This window comes from Rhinolophus hipposideros (assembly GCF_964194185.1).
Source record: "Rhinolophus hipposideros genome assembly, chromosome: 7".
In the NCBI taxonomy this organism is placed as follows: Eukaryota; Metazoa; Chordata; class Mammalia; order Chiroptera; family Rhinolophidae; genus Rhinolophus; species Rhinolophus hipposideros.
The window spans coordinates 80,335,759-80,360,004 of record NC_138053.1 but is presented as its reverse complement, the minus strand read 5'-3'; the positions used below and the strand labels follow the sequence as shown (position 1 = coordinate 80,360,004).

Below are 24,246 nucleotides of genomic sequence, written 5' to 3'. Positions count from 1 at the left end.
ATCTGACAATGGATCTTTCATCTACCATGTTTATAGATGGCACATTCAGGAAAATTGTACATTAATGTATTTTCTTCTTCCAATTTGGTATGAAGCTAAAAGACCAATCCCTTCTGATAGCCATTTTAGCTGTTTACAAATATTCCAGTCCTTCTTTTTCTAGTTATTTGGTAGGACGGCATCTCTCTACTCTGCTCTGAAGTTAGATGTAGCCATAGGATTTATTTGGGCCAATAAAATGTGGCAGTGATGTGAGTCACTTCCAAGTGTAACGTTTAGACCTGGTGTACAATCCACCACATTCCATGCCTCTTGTCACAGTGGTCATGGATGGATACCAATGCTGACTCCAGCCTGGAAATCTAAGTGTTAGCATGAGCACAGTTTCCTGCTGGCCTACTCAGAGCATGAGCAAAAACTAAACTGTAGTTGTATTAAGCCACTGAGATTTTGCATTGTTTGTGTTCACCTCACTGTGTACCCTATCCTAACTGATACAGCCCTAATTAAGTGAATTGCCTTAATGGAATCTTTTTTTTCAACATCTCATTTTTCTGCACTTTCTCTACAAAATAGCATACTATCTGATGATGACTTTTTTAGTAAAGATTGTTTGTACTGTCTAACAAATTCCACACTTATTTTTGTTATAAGAGTTGAGTTCCTTTTACTTATTTTTCAAACATCCATTTTGTTAGTAGAAATAAAAACCTTCCTAGGTTACTACATCTGATTGGAAATTGATGTGTTAGCAGGTGCAATAAACTTGGAAAGAAGACCAAGGACAAAGAAAATATTCAGTTTAAAAAAAATGAGGATGAAAAAATTAGAATTATTCAACTTAAAGGACTAAAGGCTAAAGTAATCTACTCTATTTAGACAGAGAAGTACTATTATATCAAGAACAGAAAGCAGCTGCACTTGCACTAAAGCCAGGATCATAGGAATTAAATTGACCTGTTCTTTGAGGAATTCTTCTTAAAAATAAAAAAATAAAAAGGATTTTTTTCAGCTTCATTAGTTGTTAAGCACCGGAATGCGCTACCAGAGGGGGTTATAAAGCCTTCTCCAGTGATTTTTGAAAGTTGTTAATTTACACATAAATCCTACAAAGAAATTAGGCAAACTTTCAGAAGTTCTTCCAAATAATTATTTTATAACTACCTAACAATAAAGGTGAACTTAACCTAACTTATGAGTGTTGGTCACTACTGGGACCATTTGAACTAACGTTTTAGTTCAACTTTAGAAAAATTTAAATTCTCTAGGATCCTACAAGACGATAATTATGAGAGAACTGATGCTGTGTTTTTTTAAGACCATAGTTTTGTGGTTTAGAAAATTCTCAGAACGTTCATTATGGTGTATATTTGCTGAGCAATTAGCCAATTCAGTAAATTGAAACTTAAGAGTCAGTTCATGTACATATATGGTTTCCTAACAATTCCCTCATAAGACACCTAAATTGCCTTTTTCCAAGCAGCTTCAATAGTATATAACTGTGCCACAAGCCAAGTAATGCTTTGCTGTGTCATCTTATAACATTTAATATTTAACACTTAGCCTCTCTACTCTTACAGAATTTGACTGACACTTTTTCTCCTTCTCCCTGCATTACAGGTTTCTTTTTGTTTTAGTTTGTTTTGTTTTTTAATGTATCTAACTCCCCTATGTGGTTTTAATTTCCTTCAGTAGAAAAGCTACCTATCATCCTTTTGATGTCACCCATGACATCCACATATTATAGTCCATACTGTGGGTGACAATCTGTGTTTGTTTGCATGAATAAATGATTCCATACAGTATTTTGTCACATCGCTTTCCACCGCTGAATTTTATATCCACAGGTATCATCAAGACAGCTTTGCTCAACATGGATCGAGAAAACAGGGAGCAGTACCAAGTGGTGATTCAAGCCAAGGACATGGGCGGCCAGATGGGGGGATTATCTGGGACCACCACAGTGAACATCACGCTGACTGATGTCAACGACAACCCTCCCCGGTTTCCCCAGAGTAGGAGCATTTGATTGAATGACTTCCTTCAGTGTACTTTTGTAAAACTCTAACTTCAAGAATAATATTGATTGTCCAGTATTGTTATTGTCAAAATTAGTGAACTTAGTAAGAACCAGCACTTTTCATTAAAAATGAGTTGACAACGCTTACGCTCAGTAGAAATGAACATTTACGTTCCTGTATCGGTAATTAGCTGAGCGATTGCTGATACGGCTGTGATTGTAAAAGCAACAATATTGTTTATTTTTCCTTATCAAAAAGACAACTGCAGATATAAATATGCTTGTGCAGAACACGTGAATGCTGCTATTTGTTAAGAGAAATCTGACTTTATATATTCTGAATTGAATCAGCCATGTAATCTCTTTTAAATCCTTTCGGAGTTTTGTAAGGGGAGGATTTATCATTTTACTGTTTCTAAAAATATATCTGTGGAAATAACTATGTACTTAATCCATTTGTACTCATAAATAGTTTTCTACATTGTGGTTAATTGAGATCCCGAAAGTCATCTCTAAAATCATTAACTCTCATGATGGCAGAGGAAGTAAGAAGGAGGAAAAACAACATCGATAAATGCCCACTTTGTATCAAGCAGTGCACTAGACCCTTTCAGATAGAGCACCTCAAGTGGGGACTGGTTTTAATGTAATTTTCTTCCAGGAACAAAATTTCTTTCTGACCATGATCTCCTAAGAAAATTACCCGAATCCTGTCTCCCAGGAGAAAATAGCTGTCCAAATATAAAATAAAAAACCCATTTATTCAATCATGGCATTTTTTTTTAAAACTGGTCAGCTAATAGTTGATTCTTTTATAATGGAGATGAACATGGATCAATAGGAAAGAGTTATTTTCATTACTTTTTTCAAGTAATTAGGCACAGTTGGCTAAATGAAAAAACAGAATACTAGCTAATTTCTGATTTAACGGGTAGGAGAAACGTTCAGGAACTCTAAAATATCCCTCACAGAGGCCTGAAGTGAAAATATCAGGATTACCAACACTTTAACCTAAAAATCTCCTTTTCCATATGGAAGTGTCCTAGGGAAGGATAACAAAAGGATTGGCCCCCAGGCTGATGCCATGGGGACCTTACCTCACTCTGCTCTCTCCTTGAATAGCCTGTGATCATTAGTGAATAATGTATGGAGGCAAAGGGAGGGCAGAATATAGAAAGGGGTAGGAGGCACCCCAAACAGAAGTTGAATACACCAGAAAAAAAATTAGCCTGTTATCATTTTACCAAGGATGAGCCCAAAAGTGACTGGATTAATATTATTGTACTATATTCTAGTGGTGTCATAGTCTAAATTTTTTCCCAAAACAATTGTCATGAATATTGACAAAATGTACTGGATGGATAAAAATAAATTTTGTTTTACTAATTTATTTTTTGGGACCTTAATATAATCTATGCTAGCTTGGCAGATCTATTAGGTTGGTACAAAAGTTATTGTGGCTTTTGCAATTATTTTTAATCTTTTAAACCGCAATTACTTTTGCACCAACCTAATAAGTTGAAACTCACGTAGCTTCCTTAAATCAATTTTGCAACATGAGGGACATAAAAAAGGTGTATGTCTACGAATGCAGGTTTTTAAATTAGTAATATAAATTCAAGAATTGGAGAAATCTATGCATAGAATAAAATAATATAATAAAACTTGAAAGAAAAAAAATTAGTCAAAAGGAAAAATAATCAGAGCTTTATGTTTGAATGTAATTATCTGTATCCCTAACTGCAACTAGACCAGCTCTACGTAAGAGTAAAAGAATGCCGACTAGGATACATTCTCCACATTGCTATAATTTATTTTCCCCTTCAGTTATTATTAGCAATGACGGAAAGAACTCTAAAAAAAATACCTAGCCATTGGCTTAAAGTCACAATTCAGGTTAAATTCTTTTCTATTCTTTCTGCTAGATTATATTAACAGGAGGCTTTGAAACCTTCTGCACCCTCCTCTAACAGTTCAGTCTTTTTCACAATCACACCATAAACTTGGAAGCCTATTTACAGGACAAGAAAAGTGTTCTCCATTTGCAAAGAGACAGGTATGAAATGGAAGAAATATTCTTAACAATCATGAAACTAAAGATGTAAGGAGCCAGGGCACCATTAATTATTTTAAGGAAAGCACAAATCTGCCTGCATCCATGGTAATGTCTGAAAGAACTGCTAGAAAATGGGTTTTGCTTCTATTTTCATAGAGTATATACTTAGTCCTCATTTGACGTCTATCTTTCTGGTGATTAATAGGTACATACCAGTTTAACACCCCAGAATCTTCTCCACCGGGTACACCAATTGGCAGAATCAAAGCCAGTGATGCCGACGTGGGAGGAAATGCTGCGATTGAGTACAGCATTACAGAGGGAGAAGGGCTGGACATGTTCGATGTCATCACAGACCAGGAGACCCAGGAAGGGATCATAACTGTCAAAAAGGTAATGCCATTTGTTAAATACCTCATGAATGAACGCATTTACGTTTCTCTAGTCCCCAAGTAACTGCGGACAATTACATCTCACATGAGCATTCCTCTAGAGTCTCCTCTTAGTCATTATTATTTTTTTTAATTAAATTTATTGGGGTGACAATTGTTAGTAAATTTACATAGATTTCAGGTGTACAATTCTGTATTACATCGTCTATAAATCCCATTGTGTGTTCACCACCCAGAGTCAGTTCTCCTTCCATCACCATATATTTGATCCCCTTTACCCTCATCACCCACACCCCCACCCCCTTACCCTCTGGTAACCACTAAATTATTGTCTGTGTCTATGAGTTTTTCTTTCTCATTTGTTTGTCAAAACACCAACTCTGATTACATTGAGATCTCTTTGGTTGGCTTTTAGGGGTCTTCAATAATCTCATGCATTCAGTAATCCCATATTTTCAATAAATTTTTATTAAGAACTTCCTAAATAAATAATATAAACACATGATATACATTAAATAATATAAATGATCAATAAATTTAAAAATGGTGCCAGACACTGTTCTAGATACTGGACGTGCAATAGTTCATTCAAAAAGATGGTCTCTGCTCTCATGGAACTTCCACTGTAGGGAGAAAATAAACAAGGAAGCAAATACACCAAGACATGTAACGACAAATTCTGATACATGGTTTGAAGGAAAAGAGTAAATACAAGCAATGATAACAGATAATCTGAATTAGAAAGAGAGGAGACATAAAGACCACAGATTTCCTGCAAACTATTTAGCAACATTTGGAACACAATAATAATTTTTTTTATATTTTGAATTCCTATTTTCCCCTATGTATTTTTTCATTATTTTGGGACACAATATTAATTATTTTATATTCTGAATTCCTATTTTCCCCTTTGTACTTATTGATTATTTAACCCCCCAAAATTGTCTAGCACCACAGAGCAGTAAACACAAGTGTGGCAAAAAACAAAAAAAACAAAAAAAAACAAACTGTTTCAAAGCTAAAAATAATATTAATTTTGGTTACTATTTTCACGGACTTCACTTTTATCATGCAGAATGTAATATTTTCTCTCTCCCTTTTAGCACACTGTTATATTTGCTGTTAAATATAAGCACAGGGAAATGTAAATAAGAAACATTTTTCCTCTTAACTTTGGATTACATGTCTTAATAACGGGAAACACAATAAAACATGTTTAACTGATACTCAGACCAATGTTTTATACTATAATATAATTAGGAAGCCCATTAGTGTGCATTAACCTTTTTAATTTTTCTGGTCCCTTATCAGATTCAAACTAAAATTTTGCCTAGCCAACTAAATCACATTCACTAACGTCTTGATTAATTGTGTTTCTAGTGAGCCTTGTCATATTATCATCTAAAACTAAAAGTCAGCAAGAAGCATTTGGGTTCACTATGTCTCCGGAAGCAGAGATACTTTTCCTAAAAACCTCTGACAACAGTGATCATTATTTTCTTTGGCACGTCATTAGCCCAATGTCTTTATCAGGATAGCACTTGGAATATTTTGTCACCTCATGCAAAATAAAAAATAAAAAAACATTTTTAATCAATTTTATCTGAGTGAGGAAGAGGGACTCATGATGCAAGCCTGCGCTTCTCAATTCTGGCTGTACATCAGAACTACCAGGGAAGGTGTTAAGATTCCCACCACGGCCCCACCACTACCCCACCACACACACACACACACACACACACACACACACACTTTAGTTTAATGATTCAGGGTGGGGACCAGATAGTGGCAAATTTTAAACAGTCATTTTGTGTTCAGTTAAAGCCAGATGTGACAAAATCTGACCCAGAGAAATCTACCACATATTTGCCAACTTGTCCCCGCTTCCAGTGTCTCTTTTCTGCCCATAATACATTGCACCCCTGCATCTATTTTCAAGGCAACAGCAGGCATGGTTTGAGCCCACACTTTCCCCTAGACTGTGTGGCATCTAAACTCCCATGCCTTTGCCTAGTATCACACTACGTAGTGATGTCTCTGAGCGATGTGATCATATTCACTTATCAGTGATTGGAACTAAAAATGGGACATGTCTTGGTTTTCTGTGTCTTGGTTGCTTTAATGATGTCAATTCCACCCTCTTCCCAAGCTGTTGGACTTTGAAAAGAAGAAAGTGTACACCCTCAAAGTGGAAGCCACCAACCCTCACGTTGAACCCCGCTTTCTCTACCTGGGTCCATTTAAAGATTCAGCGACGGTTAGAATTCTCGTAGAAGATGTAGATGAGCCCCCCGTCTTCAGCAAACTGGCCTACATCCTACAAATAAGAGAAGATGCTCAGATAAACACGACGATAGGCTCAGTCACAGCCCAAGACCCAGATGCTGCCAGGAATCCTGTCAAGTAAGCACACTTCTGCGACACGTCCCTTTCATATGTTTCAGTCGATTTATATTCAAATATCTGCCTGCAAGTTGGAAAAGATGAATCCTTTTTTTCCAATTTGACAGTTGTGTCTTCCTGAAAAACTACTCTCCACAGCACCTTTTCTCTCCTTACTCAACACAAACATGATTTTAGCAGCAGCATAAATTTTAAAAACACAAAATTTGGGGAGGATAAACATAAAATGAGCTATAAGGAGTTTACTGCTTACATAGAAGTGGTATAACATAACGTCCTTGAATGGCCTGGGATTTTTTTTTTTTAAGGTCTTAAACTTGTTAAAGAGTGGTGTGGAGAAAGCATTGTGAGAGTCTGTTTCTCAAGTGTGGAAAAACCCACTGTATAACACTTAGTGGCAGAATTATGCTCTATTTGGACGCATTTTTTTTTCTTTTGCACACATGGATAAAAACGAGAACTGCTTCATGATATATGTCTGTGAAATCCTAGGGAAATTAATACAGCTGGATCCAACTTACACTATGTAAGCAACCTCTATTTCCCCTGTACTTTCCTTATACCTTAGTTGTAAATCATGTTGCAAGAAAACCTCAGTGCTCTTTGAGACCCGATGTTCCAGGATTCTAGAATCTTATGAAAGTGCTGGAGTCAACCAGCCTCCAGCCTTTAACCAGTAGCTGAGTTGACTGGATGAGACAAGTGCTAAACCAGAATATCACTGTGTAAATTATGCCCCATAAAGAAAGCAAGCCAGCTGAGAAGCTAGAGGAATTCTTGCCAGAGAGTTCACAAATACGTTCTCCTCAGGGCACCTGCCTGGCACCAGGCATGTCTGTCTAAGGGGTTGGGGAAACAATGGAGACCAATTCCGAGTCCTGACCTCATGCAGCTTACATTCTGATTGGGGCAGACAGAAATAAGCAAACAATAAATATATAATATGTCAGGTAAAAATGGGAGCAGTAAAAAGAGACAGAGTATGGGAACGACAGGTATCTCGGATAGTGTAGTCAGGCTTGGCCTCGGTAAGACATAATGTGAGAAAATATTTTCATGAAATGAAGGGATGAATAGTAGGCTGATGTGTGGGGGGAAAACATTCCAAGAAGAGGGAAATGCAAGGGTAAGGTGTGATTGCTTGGCAAGTAGGAGGAGCAACAAGGAGGTCTATGCGGATAGAAGAGAATCAGCCAGGAAAGGACAAGTAAGGTGGGAGGCTACGGGGTGGTTTGTTAGGTGGTGGGTTTGTAGGCCCTGGTGAAGACTGGATTTTATTCTGATTGAGGTAAGAGGCCAGTGGAGAGCTTTGAGGAGAAGCATTATCTAATCCAAAACTACCTTTTGAAAGGATCACACTGGCTATGCATTAAGAATATTGCTGCAGATAAAGGTTTGAAACTCTAAGGCAGTCATTTTCTAACATTTCATCCATGAGCCCTTTGTTCAAAGACTATCTTATGACAAGTACCACATCTAAAACACAAAAATGCCCGGCTTACTTTCAGGGAGTAATTTTAAATCACTGGGATAGTAGACGGTTGTTTTATCATTCTACTGGAATGTTTGTAGACTCCTTGAATTGGACTATGGTCAACCCAAACTAGCAACATGTGAGTTCCATGGATCTAAGTGTTCCTTCATGTACACTTAATCCTATTAAGGAAAATAAGTGCTGGCCTTCACTTGTATAACACAAATAATTTTAAGAACTTTCACAACTATTCTCTCACTTGGAGTCTGTTCTAACTGCGTAAAGAAAGAAATCTTAGCAAGTCAGTGTCAAGACCAATTTAAAAGTGTTAATGCTGAAAGTTTACAAATAGGAGCTCTGGTTACTTCTTTGATCGGTCAACATGCTTTTAATTGAAAGAGATATGTCTTCTGGGAGTTTAGGCTGAATACTTATGTCTACTTTTCTTTTTATAACAAATACCATTTTTACCCACCATAGTATTTTATGTTTGTAAAAAGAAGTAGTTAGCTTGTCAGACTGGGTTAGCTGTCAGCTAATTTGTAAGTTTTTTTCTGTCAGCTCTCCCTTGGTACATATGGATTTCATATATATATTTAAGGACAGAAGGATACATAAATATATTGGTATAGAAATGCATATTCTAGTTATTCCATTTATAGGATAAAATTGATTCTTATATTAGGAAAGTATATTCATACATAGTTTTTGGTTATTCAAGACATACATATTTTTTGATTAATATTTTATTAATAAATTTATTGGGGTGACAATTGTTAGTAAAGTTACATAGATTTCGGGTATACAATTCTGTATTACATCATCTATAAATCCCATTGTGTGTTCACCACCCAGAGTCAGTTCTCCTTCCATCACCATATATTTGATCCCCCTTACCCTCATCTCCCACCCCCCACCCCCCTTACCCTCTGGTAACCACTAAACTATTGTCTGTGTCTATGAGTTTTTCTTTCTCATTTGTTTGTCTTATTCTTTTGTTGTTTTTGGTTTATATACCACATGTCAGTGAAATCATATGGTTCTCTGCTTTTTCTGTCTGACTTATTTCACTTAGCATTATACTTTCAAGGTCCATCCACGTTGTCACAAATGTTCCTATATCATCTTTTCTTACCGCCGAATAGTATTCCATGGTGTATATATACCACAACTTCTTTATCCATTCATCTATCAAAGGACATTTTGGTTGTTTCTATGTCTTGGCCACCGTAAACAAAGCTGCAATGAACATTGGAGTACACGTGTCTTTATTTGTAAATGTTTTCGGATTTTTTGGGTAAATATCCAGGAGAGCGATTGCTGGGTCATATGGTAATTCTATTCGTAATTTCTTGAGGAACCTCCACACTGCCTTCCACAGCGGCTGCACCAGTCTGCATTCCCACCAACAGTGTATGAGGGTTCCTTTTTCTCCACAGCCTCTCCAATACTTGTTACTATTTGTCTTGTTGATGATAGCCATTCTGACTGGGGTGAGGTGATATCTCATTGTGGTTTTCATTTGCATTTCTCTGATGATTAGCGATGTTGAGCATTTTTTCATATGTCTATTTGCCATTTGTATATCCTCTTTGGAGAAATGTCTCTTCAGGTCCTCTGTCCATTTTTCAATTGGGTTGTTTTTTTGTTGTTGAGTTTCACGAGTTCCTTGTATATTTTGGATGTTAGCCCCTCATTGGAGGCACTGTTTGCAAAAATCTTCTCCCATTCAGTTGGTTGCCTCTTTATTTTGTCAATAGTTTCTTTTGCTGTGCAGAAGCTTTTCAATTTCATATAATCCCATTCGTTTATTTTAGCTTTTACTTCCATTGCCTTTGGAGTCAAATTCATAAAATGCTCTTTGAACCCAAGGTCCATAAGTTTAGTACCTATGTTTTCTTCTATGTAGTTTATTGTGTCAGGTCAAGACATACATATTGAACAACTAGGTGGTAGACAATATATTAGGTGCACGATTAATGCTAGAGAATTCTTCCCCCAAACATTGACATATCATTATGCAGGCACAAATCTTTAATTCTGCAATCACATAAAATTATTTTCTTCCAATAACTTGATCACAAATGACCTTTGATTTCCATGAAAGAGTATCATAAACTATCACTATGAATATATATTGTGAAAAATTTACATGCAAACACATTTCCTTTCCTAACCCACAAATCTTCCTGACTTGGGATGCATTAGAAGACAAATTACTAAATCACAGACTACAATAAAATTCTAGAGGAGAAAAAAAAAAGAGCTACCTAGCAGGATAATCCGCTACAGTCGTGGTGGGACTGATTACCTTGTTCTTTATCAGTTATGATTACAATTAATATGACTAGATGGTAAACATCCTAGATATAAATTAAAAATGCTTTGGAGAGAAAAACAACCAATAAGTAAAGCTTTGTGTGCAAGCACCTTTCCTAAACAATGTAGACATTTTAGGTTTTCTATTATTTTTTTTAAATCTCCCAATTAAAGAAATAATGTACATTTTGGTATCTCCTAAATAGCTATTTTCTCTTTAAAATCAATAGCGGCTTTCAATTAAAAGAGCCTCACCCTGTTCCCTTTATTTCAAGGCTTGATGGGAAAATATGATTACTTGTAAAACTTCAAACTATAGCAGGAAGAAAAGAGACAACAAGAAAAGCTTACAGCTGTATATAATTGTAGCAGTTGATAAAGGCAATAAGCAACATGTCTTAAGTTTGACATTTTTCGCGAGGGAAAGAATATATTTGTAGATGATTATTAAATATCTCTCAAAGTCTATGAATATTGAGATTTCCTTTTTGGTAATTAATGAAGTGCTATAAATATTTATCATTCTCAAATTAAAAATGAAGAAAGGTGATCAAGCAATTTCGATGCTGTTGCCTAAATTCTTAATAAATGCTGATTCATGACAGAAATGGAAAAAACAATAGCTATTTCATCTGTTTCAACCCTTTTGATAATAAAACATTAGGTTTATATAAATTGAAACTGAAATTTTAACCCAAGTTGGTATATACATATATTATATATATATATACACATACATATATATATATATATATATATATATGGTGATCTTCATTCATTCTCTTTAAAGTCAGGGTTACACAGCCTACATTAATGGAATATCTATTTTATTTTGACCCCTGCTAGATGACAAAAATAGATTTTATTAAGATAAAATATATTATTTATTATAATTCAATAGCTATATTTTAAAATGAAATAATTAACTGAAATAGAATCTTGGACATGGTAACTATTGTAAGTTAGTAACAAAAGCTTATTTTTGTTAGAGCATTCATAATAATTCCACATGTGTATGACTATTAGGTCATTACTTAATCCTTAAGTCATGACTATTAAGTCATGACTATTACTTAAATTGTGTTTCTACTGAGGTAACATTTTTAAATCTCCTACTACGATGTACATTTTGAGAATCCAGCTGAAAGGGGCAATTTTTTGTTCCTTAATGGCCTTAACATAACAACTTTCCTCTGAGTTTTCTCTTTAATGTCCCCTCCCCCATAACACAGAGTGTACATTTCTTTTCCCCTTAGATAGCTATTCCAAAAATTTATGAATAGTCAAGTTATGAACAAGATAACATTTCTCAAAATCTACTAGTCTTCCACCAATTTCAGTGTTGAAGAGTCTGTCCTTCTTTGGTTTCTAAGACATCACTCTTGGTTTTCTTTGATTTCTCCAAACTCAAATATTTATCAAGTTCCTGCTCTGCTCTGGACACTCTTCCAGTCCCTGTGGATCTATGTTGTCCCGTTCATCCTTTAAGTAATTCTGTCCGTAGTGTTTTTCTCCCTTCACTAGACATTCCCTTCCTAGACAGTGGAATAAGAAATCTAGGTTGTCGGCCCAGACCTTTACCTTGACCTTCAGACTAGATCATCTCTTCTTGGGCTTTTCTCAGGCCCCTCAGCCTCAATACATCAAAACTGGAACTTATGATCTTCCCCAAATCGTGTTCTTCACTCCTCTATCAGTTTGCATCAGCACTTCCAACCATTCTACTCAATTCAACCAGTGATCTTCATCAAACGTGACTAAGATTGTGACACTCCCCTCCTTAAAATCCACTGGTAGAGTCACATCACGCTTAGAATATATCCCAGCTCCTTATCATCGCTGCCCATCTTTCTACAATCCATCTCCTTCCTTACTAACCTCAGCCACACTAGCCATCTTTTACTTCTTTGAACTTAACAACTTTAAAAATAAAATGGATAATAGACAAATAGCCAATAGCCTTACCTATGCACGTGCGTGCGCGCGCGCGCGCACACACACACACACACACACACACATTCTGACACTCTAAAAACCGGAGTTAAATTCTAACAATTACTATACAGACTTAATCCAAATTATATATTTAAAAAGAGAGACTTTAGTGGAGATACTCAAAATCATGCCATTTATCTAACAGGTTTACTCTTAAGACCTCAGTCGTAAAGAATTAATTCCTCAGAACATTTTGTTTAATGTTAAGTTATAGATAGTCACACACGTGCTATAGGTAGAAAAAATTCATGTAACAGATATTCTGGGAATAGTTTTAGGATATAAGAATAGCAAATACAAAGAAAACCTTTTTAAATTCTACTTTGCATTTTCAGGTATTCGGTGGATCGACATACAGATATGGACAGAATATTTAACATTGATTCTGGAAATGGTTCCATTTTTACATCGAAACTCCTTGACCGAGAAACACTGCTGTGGCACAACATCACAGTGATAGCCACTGAGATCAGTAAGTCCAGCTTCATACCCCCGCTGTCCCCTACTGACAGACGGGGTGTCCCCGCAAGGGCTACTTGATGACTTGCTCGATACATATTGAGGGAAAGAGCCCTGTAATGATTGGCAATAAGGTTTCTTCTAGACATGTGTTAGTTCAGTCACAAGTGCAGAGGCAAACGTGAACGTGCAGTAGTTTATCATTCAAGAAAAATATTGTTCCCAACAATAGGATCGGAGGGCATCTATCAAGTGAGGTTGAATTGGTATGTCAGATTTGATTCCAAAACTCTTGTAAGTCAGAACATTACAGAAGCAGCTAAAAAAATGGGCTTCTGGTTGGTTAGACATTTTGTACATTGTGTGTGTGTTGGTGGGGGGATCAAATATATTCTAAAAGGTAGGCATTATTTAGAAATCTTTTGGATACTCACCCTCTAGCTTTCTGTAGAATTTCTATTTCAAAATTGTTATAGAATTAAGAGATATAAGTTTTAACTTTTCCATGGTACACCAAAGTGAACAGTACAAACCAAGTAATCAATAAACTGTTTAGCAGGAATTTTATGGCAGTCTCCATGACATCTAAGGCACAGAAAAATAGTGCCAAAAGAATGTTTCAAATAAAAGGACTGTACACGGTTAAAATAGTGCAATGTATACACAATGTGTAGACCTAAGTACATGAAAGAAAATTATCTTTAAAATATCATTTAAATGTTTGAAAATAAGCTTCCAAATTATAGCTCATTTTTTTAGTTTTTGTTTTTTATTATAAAAGTACAAACATTTTTAGTTCACTTGGGTATCTAGTGTGAAATATTCCATATCGGATGATATAATACGGTACTGTTCTTTGTCAGTATACCTCATGAGATTGGAGTGATTGAAGGATATTGAGTAGAATAATAAATAACCGATATGGGCAAAATGAAGCATTACTTTTTGATAGTGATGAGAACTCATTATAAATTTGTTACATAGGAATTTGCTCTTCAGAATTTATATGGAAAGATTAATGTGGATACCAATGACAGACCATACTCAAAGCCTTAAAATTACAAAATAATTTCCCACCAAAAAGGACCATTTTCTATAACATCAGGAAAGCTTATTTTTACTGAAGTAGTCATTTCACATGTATTTTTAAGCTTTGTACCAAAATTTTTCCTTTTTTAAGATTTAACGTTTCTGTGACATATTTGAAATGGCTAGTGGCAAAGACATTTAAAACTTCATCTTCAGCAGCTCTAACTTTGGAAGAATAGTGTGAGTAAAATTTTGTGTGTGAAGGTGCTTAAGAATTTTACTGTTTAAATTCCTTAACTATTTTTTGTTGTAACAGAAAGCAAGAGTTTGTTTAAAACCAGGCCACTCCCTCTCCAGGCCCTTTGCACTTGCTATTTCCTCTATCTGGAGAGGCAAAAATATTCAAATGGTTTAACCCTTTTTCTTCATTCCTGTCTGTGGAAATGTCATCTCATCAGAGAAGCCATCCCTGGTCATCCCATTCAAAGTAGCACCTCCATCTCTCTCCAATTCCTTTTCCCTGTTTAATTTCTCCATAGCATTTGCCATTTGACACATTACACATTTATGTGTTTACAGTTTGCTACCCCCACTAAAATAATGCTCCAGGAAGCAGGATCTTTGCTATGTTCCCCATGTGCTCTAGTACCCCAAATTGTAACTGGCATAAATTAGATTATTAGATGCTCACTAAATATTTATGAAGTGAGTGAGTGAATAGACATAGGAGTTAAGTGAATGATAAAAGCTAAGGTGAGAGACTCCAACTCCCGATTTTTACGCCAGGAGATTATCGTAGAAGACAACCAAAGTACTTTGTTCATCTCAGGTCCTCAAACATTGATTCTGCTCTATCATTATCCTACATGAACAGCCTGGGCATTGGAGTCAGACAGACCCAAATTTGAATCTAGGCTCCACTCCTATCTCTGTGAACATGGACAAATAACCTAACTTCTCCGGGCTTCAGTTACCTCACCTGTAACATGTGGGCAATAATTGTATCTATCTCAGAAGTATGTAAGGATTAAATAAGATACTATAGCACAATGTCTAGGTCTTATTCAGCACTCAAACTAAAAAACTACGACCAATAACAATCATTCATCCCCTTACCCACCCACCTCCCCTCTTCCTTTTGTACACATTTTCCCCGTCTGCCTGCTTTCTTGGCTTCCTTTAAAATCTGGCTCTAAAGTTCCTTTACAGGATAGCTTTTCTTTATTTTGTGTTATTCTGGTATTTATTATACAGTTGAACTACAGCAACTCAAGGTGCTTTGTCTCCTAGATATTTCCATTAGGTGTACTGATGGACCGAGAGTACCAAACAATCTAATTCTCCTTTTTTGTGACTAGGTTGGTACATAATGCCCTCTGGTACTCACAGCAGCCTTGGGGACTCTGTGTATGAATGAGAAAGGAGTGAATGGCTGTTGTCTAAAGCGGATGGGTGACCGACATATAAAGGCCTATTCCTTTTGTTTGGGCTCGTTGCAGATAATCCAAAGCAAAGCAGCCGAGTACCTCTATATATTAAAGTCCTAGATGTCAATGACAATGCCCCAGAATTTGCTGAATTCTATGAAACCTTTGTCTGTGAAAAAGCAAAAGCAGATCAGGTGAGTTTCATAGAAAGTAAATTAATTTAGTCAGATTAATTTGGATTATCTAATAATTTAGATAATAAACAGAGCAAAGGGCCAGTTTTGAATTACCTATGAAGTGAATGCTAACAAAATAAGAACCAGAATGAATGTTTAACTTGCATAAGGGAACAAACAGTTTTTAAGAACTGGAAGTTCATCAGCCTCAAAGTCTGATGTTGATTCCAAATCAGTCTTAAGTTTTCATTAAAATAGATTAGTCACAGCTTTATTGGAAAAATCTTTATTGGTAAGCAGATAGTTTTAATCACCATATGTACTGGAAAGTAATAACTGGAACATACTTTACAAATGCCTATAACTCATAGTTCCACTTATTTACATTACCCATCTGTACAAGTAATACAAATTCATGAACGTTTTACACATTTGTCCCCATCTGAAATAGGTCTTTTCTGCCAGTGATATAAAAATTATGCTACAGTTTGTCAAAAGAGAAGTGCACTTCTAAAATGCATGTTAAAGTGGGAAGCTGAAATGATGTGTTTTATGTACAAATTTTCTTTTTAGCTTCTTTGAAAGTTGATGGCTACATATATGCCGAGATTGCATTTCTAAACAGACTGTCCAAAGAACGCCTCCGTTTTCTTAAGTTGCAATGTTGCCACAGATCTCTGTGATATTTTGCAGCTTTGTATCACTCTTGGGCAGTGTTTCTCAACCCGGGTGATTCTGTCTCCCAGGGGACCTGTTTTTATTGTCACAAGGAAGAGGGTGCTGCTGGTACCTAGAGGGAGGCCAGGCTTTCTGCTAAACTTCCTACAGTGCGCAGGACAGCCTCACAACAAACAATGACCCTTTGCTCTATTTCCAACCCATCAGTTTTTTGCATAGAGTAGATTCATGGTCAAATTTCTAGAGGCTACGATTTTTAAATTAAAACTAGAAGTCATTTCGTCAAACAATTTACTGCAAAGCTGTAAGAAACACTTTAAGTTAGTAAGACTGTATGACAGCTTTATGGTTTCTGTTTTAGTTGATTCAGACCCTCCGGGCAGTTGACAAGGATGACCCTTACAGTGGGCACCAATTCTCATTCTCTTTGGCCCCGGAAGCAGCCAGTGGCTCCAACTTTACCATTCAAGACAACAAAGGTAAATGAGCCCGAGTTCCTTTATCTATATATTTATATCTGTTTACATATCTATCTATTCCGCTCACAACTGACCCAATATACATGACGCCGTGTCCACATACATTTACCACTTCGCTTTCTGGTTCTAGACAACACGGCGGGAATCTTCACTCGGAAAAATGGCTACAGTAGACACGAGATGAGCACCTATCTCCTCCCCGTGGTCATTTCAGACAACGACTACCCCGTCCAAAGCAGCACGGGGACAGTGACTGTCCGAGTCTGCGCATGTGACCACCATGGGAACATGCAGTCCTGCCACGCAGAGGCCCTCGTCCACCCCACGGGACTCAGCACCGGGGCTCTGGTCGCCATCCTTTTGTGCATCGTCACCTTACTAGGTAAACTGCTTCTCCCTGCATCCTATCTCCCCGTGCGGAGGGGCACACACTGGTACTGTGACACTCTAGCTGTATCCGCCTCCCCCATTAAGGCATGCAGCTCGATCTAGGTGAGTAGAGTGATATGCTGAGAATCTGTGTTGTTCGGCGGTGAACTAGTTTTTACTTGAATAGAGCTTTGGAGATGTGAAACTTGCCCATGTCATTACCTACCCTGGGAAGGGCTGCACCAAAAGAATCTCTTCCCTATCAGACTGGGAATGAATCTCAGGAGGATTGGAGGGCAACATCAATATGCTCTTTTCATTTTATTTGTTGGTTAATATTTAACATGACAAATATTGTTAAATTTTAAAGAGAGAGTCTTCGGGCACGGGGCATATAAAAGCCCTTTTACAAAGTTAAAGTTTAAAAAAAAATCAATGAGAAAGTAGAAAGAGGAATGTGGTGACTTTTTCTCTGTCGTACCGGAAAATACAAAGCAATGACATTTTCTCTAACTCAGCCAAGTTATTTTGATCTACCCATTTAAATAACTACCTTTTTAGCATTGTCCTATGGTTGCCATACATAATGTCTATTTTTTATCAGATTCTCAGTGATAAAGAACTTCAATGACCAAGGAAATAAATCTGGGACCTAAAAGAAATGAATGTAATAAAAGCAAAAATCAAGGCCTGTCGATGATTCAAATAAAATTTTTACGCCCAACCAACTAATTAAGCACACAGTTGAGCTCAAAATGTTCAACAGACGCTTGACTGTTGTGAACTAAGAAATCAAATGTTAGCTACTGCAGTCCTTTCCAAAATAAAAGTAAGATTTGTAGAGCTTGCCCACACCATGGGGGTGGGGAGGGAGTAATAAATTTGAGTTAATCTGGATTACATGGGAATGGGGTACTTTTTAAAAAATCACAGTACAGTGACTTTGAGAAGAGTAAGGGAAGACCTACGTTTCTCCAAGAACAGATGGCGTAGGGATCCCTCTCAAGAGCCTCACATTCCAGATCAACTTTACTAATTATAACAGAAGCCTTGAAACTCAACTACAGAACTGTGATTCTCTTTGTCAACTAATCGTTGGGGAAAGTATTTTAAGATATGAGGCTAAATAAACACTGACAGTATGCAGACAAATCAGTGTTTCCAAGGGGGAGTCTGTAAATATTGTAAAGGACGTTTGGAAGAGAAGGAAGGATATGAACATATTTTAACATAAAAAAAAGTTTTCTTTTAGAAGGGCTGGGTTGGGTAGAATTCCATGGACTCGTTTGTGGTCTATAGGAGGAGAGCTGACTCTCATCTCAAAGGTGATTCTTCTTTTCCCTCATCATCTACCCATTTTCTCCTTCCCCTTTCCTTCCTTCTAACCAGCTCCCTTCATCCTCCCTTTTCATCTTCCTTCAATGAGTTTGCTATCTCCTCATGTCTCCTAATTTGCCTCAGTCCCTCCTACATCCTGCGGACACTCTTCAGAATTCTGAACCTAATAAAAAAGGAGAAAAATGGGACTTAACCTTTAACTAGGCTCACATCATGGGCGAGACACTGGGCAAGGTGCTTTACAAATGTTTATCTCACTAAATCCTCAGCATCATCCGGTATGTATTTATCTGCATCGTACATATAAAAAACTGAGGCACCAAGATGTGTAGTCATGTAGCCAAGATTCACGGCTAACAAGTACTAGAACAAAGTTCCAAACTCAGGTCTTCTCCCCCCAGCCTTGGTGCTTCCACAGTGTACTGTACTTATTTTGTGAGCTTATGGAAGGGAAACTTCCAGGCTAAAAGAGAGCCCAAACTAAAAGTGAGACAACTGAAGAAAATGGAAGCAAACCTGAAAGTTTGTAAGAGAAGGAAAGCCAGATTTATGTAGGAGGAAATCTGCAGTCAAGAATGTGGATAGCGTGGCATTTGTTGTTTTATTTACAAAAGTAAAACAACAGTAAAACAACTACTACATCTCATGTCTCTCTGGTGCTTTACAGTCTGCAAAACATTTCACATATATTAACTCGTTCCTGACAACAACACTGGTCATCGTGTTATTGATTCTCTTTTCAGAAAAGGAAACAGACTTCGAAAGGTCAAATCCTCTAAGTAAACCTCGGTCTGCTGATCTCAAATGCCTGCCTGCTCCTTTCTAGTTTTATCCAAGACAACTGAACTTTCTGGTGCATGCAGGACTAAAACAAAAGATATAGGTAACTTAAGCAGGAAAAATTAGGATGTGATAAATGCTTGTTATCTTGTCTTAAATGATGGAAGGAACCCATCCGTGTACATCAGAGTTAAATTTTTTGAGAGTGAGTTAGCTTAATTCTGTTCTCTGTTCCCAGAGGCTGTTCTTACAATCGTGTTTTGCAAATCCACATCACTAGTCACACTGCAAAGCAGTATAAAAGGCATATTGTGAGCATCCCTCTGCCCAAAGCCCTGTTATTGTCCACCCACCCACACCGCAGAGTCAATGAAGGCATGCAGAAGCACCCACAACCTCACCTGAGGTGTCCCTTCCCTGTGTCTCTCCTCTCCCTGCTCCCTCTGGTCCAGCCACAGGGTCTCCTGGCTGGTCTCCAGGCACACCCCCTCTCCGGGGCCTTTCTTCTAGCTCTGTTCTCTTCATCAGGGAACTCTTTGGTTGACTCCTCATGTCTTTGCTCAAATGTCACTTCCTCAATGATGCAATCTCCCCCCCAAAAAACATATACATATACAGCCCCTCAAACATACACAGAAGGACTCCCATCTTCCTTACTATGCTCTACTTATCACTTTCTATTAATGTTCTTATTTATTATCCCCCTTGTCTCCATCTACCACCACCACCACCACCACTCTTGCCCACCTCATTAGGATGGAGATCTTGATCAACTTTTTGTCCTTGACAGTGCCAAGAACTGTACCTGGCACAGAGTAGGCACTACATAAATCCTTATTGAGTGAATGAATAAATACCCTGAAAACGATGCTACAAACTAAACATCAGAATACTCTCTAGTAGCAAAAGAGAATGTGTACAATTACACAACCACACATTTGAAAATGGCAAAATTGCATTTCCTTCAGAAACAGTCAATAATCCAAACATGCATGGTAATTAAGCATATGTGCTTTTTAGTCGGGCTGACCTGGATTCCAATTGCTTGTACACATGACATCTCTAAGCCCTCTATGTAATGTGGGGTTGTAATGATAGTACCTATTTTGTAGGGCTATTAGATAATTAAATGAGATCAGTATGTAAAGCACTTAGCCCAGTGCTTGACACATAGAACTCTCTCAGTAGATAATCAATTATTAATACTATTAACATCTGAAATGTTAAGATAATGACACACGAGTGTGCGTGTATCCATTATTATATGGGTAGACATACATATCCACCAAAATCCATTATTCTGTAATTCTTATTGCAATAATTCAATTTTCATGGCTCACAAAAATGGGACCATGTTACGGATGAGAGAATAAAGAGATGCTACTGGTACTTGCTCTACTCAACTCCCCTGGACAAATCCAGTTTAACAATGCATTGTCTGCCCTGGATGGTTATTTCCCCTCTAAGCTGTTGCTATGTTTTTACATATGTCCATTTGTAGATGCATTTCTCTACAGGTAGCCAGCTGTGTTCTATCTAGCGAGCTGGGAAGAAACATCAGAAGCTATTTAAATACAACCCATGCTTTGCCTCTAATTCGAATTAGGAGGAAAAATGAAAAGAATGAGCATCCCAGCAACACATTTACAGAACATGAATCTTTGAGAGATTGTTTTTGAAGTTCCCACTTAAATGCATTTATTTTGTTTGGCTCCAAGTGAAGTAATCTGGCTTGTGTGTTAGTTCCTGACCTCTTCGAATGGGCAAAACAGCTTTCTGGATTGTCTGTGGGTCTCCCCAGGTATTATTTGTAATATTTCCTCCCATGTGGGAAAGGTTTGCAAATATTCACATCTCTACTTTGGGTTTTAAAATAATTTTACACTTTTCTCAGGAAAACAAAAAAGAAGGCACAGTTTAGAAGTTATTTTAGATGTGGAGTTATGCAAACCCTTCGACACATTTGGAAGGTGCCAGCCTTGTGCTTTTAAGCGGTTTCAGAGCGTTTTAGGTGTTCAGCATAATTTGAACTCTTATTACAGTACTCTCACTGTGGCTGAGCTTTTTTATTGGTATTTTATCTTTTTCCTTACCTTGAAACTAGTTTGCCATTTCAAAGCAAAAACGGAACTACTGACAAAAAAAATATGACAACGTTTTATTCTCTACTTAAATTGTCACCTTCTTTCAAACATTTATTCCATTTCTTTGGGTCCTGGTTTGATCATGCATGAAGGCGAGCGCATCCTTCGAGAAAAGTTGTTGAGTCTGCACTTTCCTAGAGAACTTTTAAAACTTCGCCCCGGAGCCCCGTGTTGCTCGCCGGCATTGACGGCGTGGCCAATTAACGTCCCCTTCCCTTTCTGTGGTGTTTCTGCTTCCAGTGACCGTGGTGCTGTTTGCGGCTCTGAGGCGGCAGCGGAAGAAGGAACCGCTGATCATTTCCAAAGAGGACATCCGAGACAACATCGTCAGTTACAACGACGAAGGCGGCGGAGAGGAGGACACGCAGGCCTTTGACATCGGCACCCTGCGGAACCCCGAGGCCATAGAGGACAGCAAGCTCCGCAGGGACATCGTGCCCGAAGCGCTGTTTCTGCCCCGACGGACTCCAGCCGCTCGCGACAACACCGACGTCCGAGATTTCATTAACCAAAGGTTGAAGGAGAACGACGCGGACCCCACGGCGCCGCCCTACGACTCCTTGGCCACCTACGCCTACGAGGGCACCGGCTCCGTGGCCGACTCCCTGAGCTCGCTGGGGTCGGCGACCACGGATGGAGACCAGGAGTACGATTACCTGAGTGACTGGGGCCCTCGGTTCAAAAAGCTCGCGGATATGTACGGGGGGGCGGACAGTGACAAGGACTCCTAATGCGTTGCCTTCTTCATTTCCCCACGCGCCCCTGAAACGCGTGCGTGAGGTGGCTCTTTCCTTCTGTGCATCCACGGCTCCGTGCCGGGTTCCCTGTTCTGCGCGGTCCACAAGTCGATGGCGGCAGGCGTGCGGAGCCGATGTCAGAGACTTTTTTCTAAGGACACTTTTATGAGCTTCCAAGAGGCAAATGTTTATTTTTTAGTGCATCCAGTTAACCATGTCAGCCCAACGGGCAGCGTGCTGGAGAGGAGCGCGGGGAGGAGCGCGGGGAGGAGCGCGGAGAGTGGGTGGTAACACGCTGGGTCCCGCCGGCCTGGCCTGTGCGCTGCGCGCTCCCCGGACTCGGGTCAGCTGGCTGCTCTGACTGGACATCTCACGTGCGAGTGGGATGAGGGGTTGTGCTTTGATGATAAAATACAGTTTCGGTGAAAGAAATGAGGGAGGAACAACTGTTCCCGGCGTATTAGGTCACAAGGAGATAAGGAACTCTATGGGGACGTGTGTTTCTGTCACAAAGAATTTAAAATGACAGTCGTCCATCCTGTTGATTCTTCAAGAACTTGTTCTTGCACCAAGGACTATTCAAAACATGAAATCCACCAATATTTTAAGATTCTCCTTCCTCTTTATGAATAGAAGCAAATTGTAGGGTAACATTCAACAACAACAACCAAAAAGATAATAAGACTTCATTCCTTACCAGTTAACTATGATTTGTTACATAGTAGACATACTAAAGTTTGCTCTCTTGTGCCATACTAAGGGAAAGCGGAAAATGGCTCATAATGCTATTTAACAAAGGAAATATTTAGTAGATTTCAAAGTTTGCGCCACCGAATGTACACAGATCACTTGAAATTATTTTCAACCAGCAGTAGGTTATTTACAAATCAGTCTATTGTTTAAAAGTTCTTGAAGGACATTTTCTGAGATACATTTTCTCTCCTTGTCTGTACTTGTCGTCAGTATTATTCTAATATATACTTGAAAGTAGCAGTGTGAAGTACAATAACTCATATTCTTCAGATACTTCTCACAAAGTTAAGATTCATTAGTAAAGATAGATTAAACAACTCTTAAATCCCTCTGTTGGAGTTAAATGGGTTGGTGAAAGCCAGCCATACTTGAACCTGACACCCTGTCCTTCACATCCAGAAACACCTATATACTTATATAAACGTGATAGATATAGATGAAAAGTTGAAGGCATGGTGACTTCATGTGACATGTTAGGAAGACATTTACAAAGGGAAAACTTGGATTCCCTTCAACAAGAGAGTTTCAGATGACCATTAAAATGCATTCAAAAGCCTTCATATTTTTTCATTGTTTTTAACTTTGTTTCCATGGCAACCCCGCCATCCCTGTCTTTGAACTAATCATAAAGTAATGGTCTCAAACTATGACAGAAAAAGTAATGGAAATTCATCCAACCTATGATTTCTCTAATTATGCAATTAGCATTATACGTTATTATCCAGAGGACCCAGCTGAACTGAACTAATCCTTTTGGCAGGTTCAAATCATTTGTTTCGTACGGCTCTTATAATGATTTTTATCATTAGAATCTACATGTGCAGTCATCAGAAATTTCCAAAGTACTGTAATGAAAACATCCCTATTTTGAAAACTTTCTAAAAAAAAAAAAAAAGTGGGCTCTGTATATATATACGTACTGAACAATATGCTGACTTCAATCATTTGTCTTAGGGATTTATTTTCATTAATGTTCATTTTCTACAGGTAATCTTAGTGTCATTTCCATTTGGGGATAATGTCCTATTAGCACATATTTTCTATTTGGAAACACACTTGTTTACTTAAGTTTTAAATAGGTGTATTACCAAGAAGTAAAGACAGCACCTTTAAAATAAGAGAAATAATAGTGTTTGGCTTACTCATTTAGAGTGAGAAAATTGTACAACCACATTCTTCCTTGCGTTTCCTGAATGGTTTCCTATTTTGTAAAGGACT

General features: G+C 37.8%; 1 protein-coding gene across 2 annotated transcripts in view; it reads left to right on the top strand.

Moving 5' to 3' along the window:
* CDH6 (cadherin 6) overlaps window positions 1-24,139 on the top strand; it is a 124,769-nt gene extending 100,630 nt beyond the window's left edge. Inside the window, exons 5-12 of one of the 2 annotated variants that reach the window (XM_081054589.1) lie at window positions 1,848-2,015; window positions 4,282-4,469; window positions 6,618-6,871; window positions 12,995-13,131; window positions 15,647-15,768; window positions 16,790-16,907; window positions 17,038-17,289; window positions 21,779-24,139. In XM_081054589.1, the coding sequence (XP_080910715.1) occupies window positions 1,848-2,015; window positions 4,282-4,469; window positions 6,618-6,871; window positions 12,995-13,131; window positions 15,647-15,768; window positions 16,790-16,907; window positions 17,038-17,289; window positions 21,779-22,269 (1,730 nt within the window). In that variant the 3' untranslated portion in view covers window positions 22,270-24,139. Of the gene's footprint in view, window positions 1-1,847; window positions 2,016-4,281; window positions 4,470-6,617; window positions 6,872-12,994; window positions 13,132-15,646; window positions 15,769-16,789; window positions 16,908-17,037; window positions 17,400-21,778 lie in introns of both variants that reach the window. The other variant, XM_081054590.1, reaches the window with a different exon arrangement.
* The last annotated feature ends 107 nt before the right edge of the window (window positions 24,140-24,246 follow it).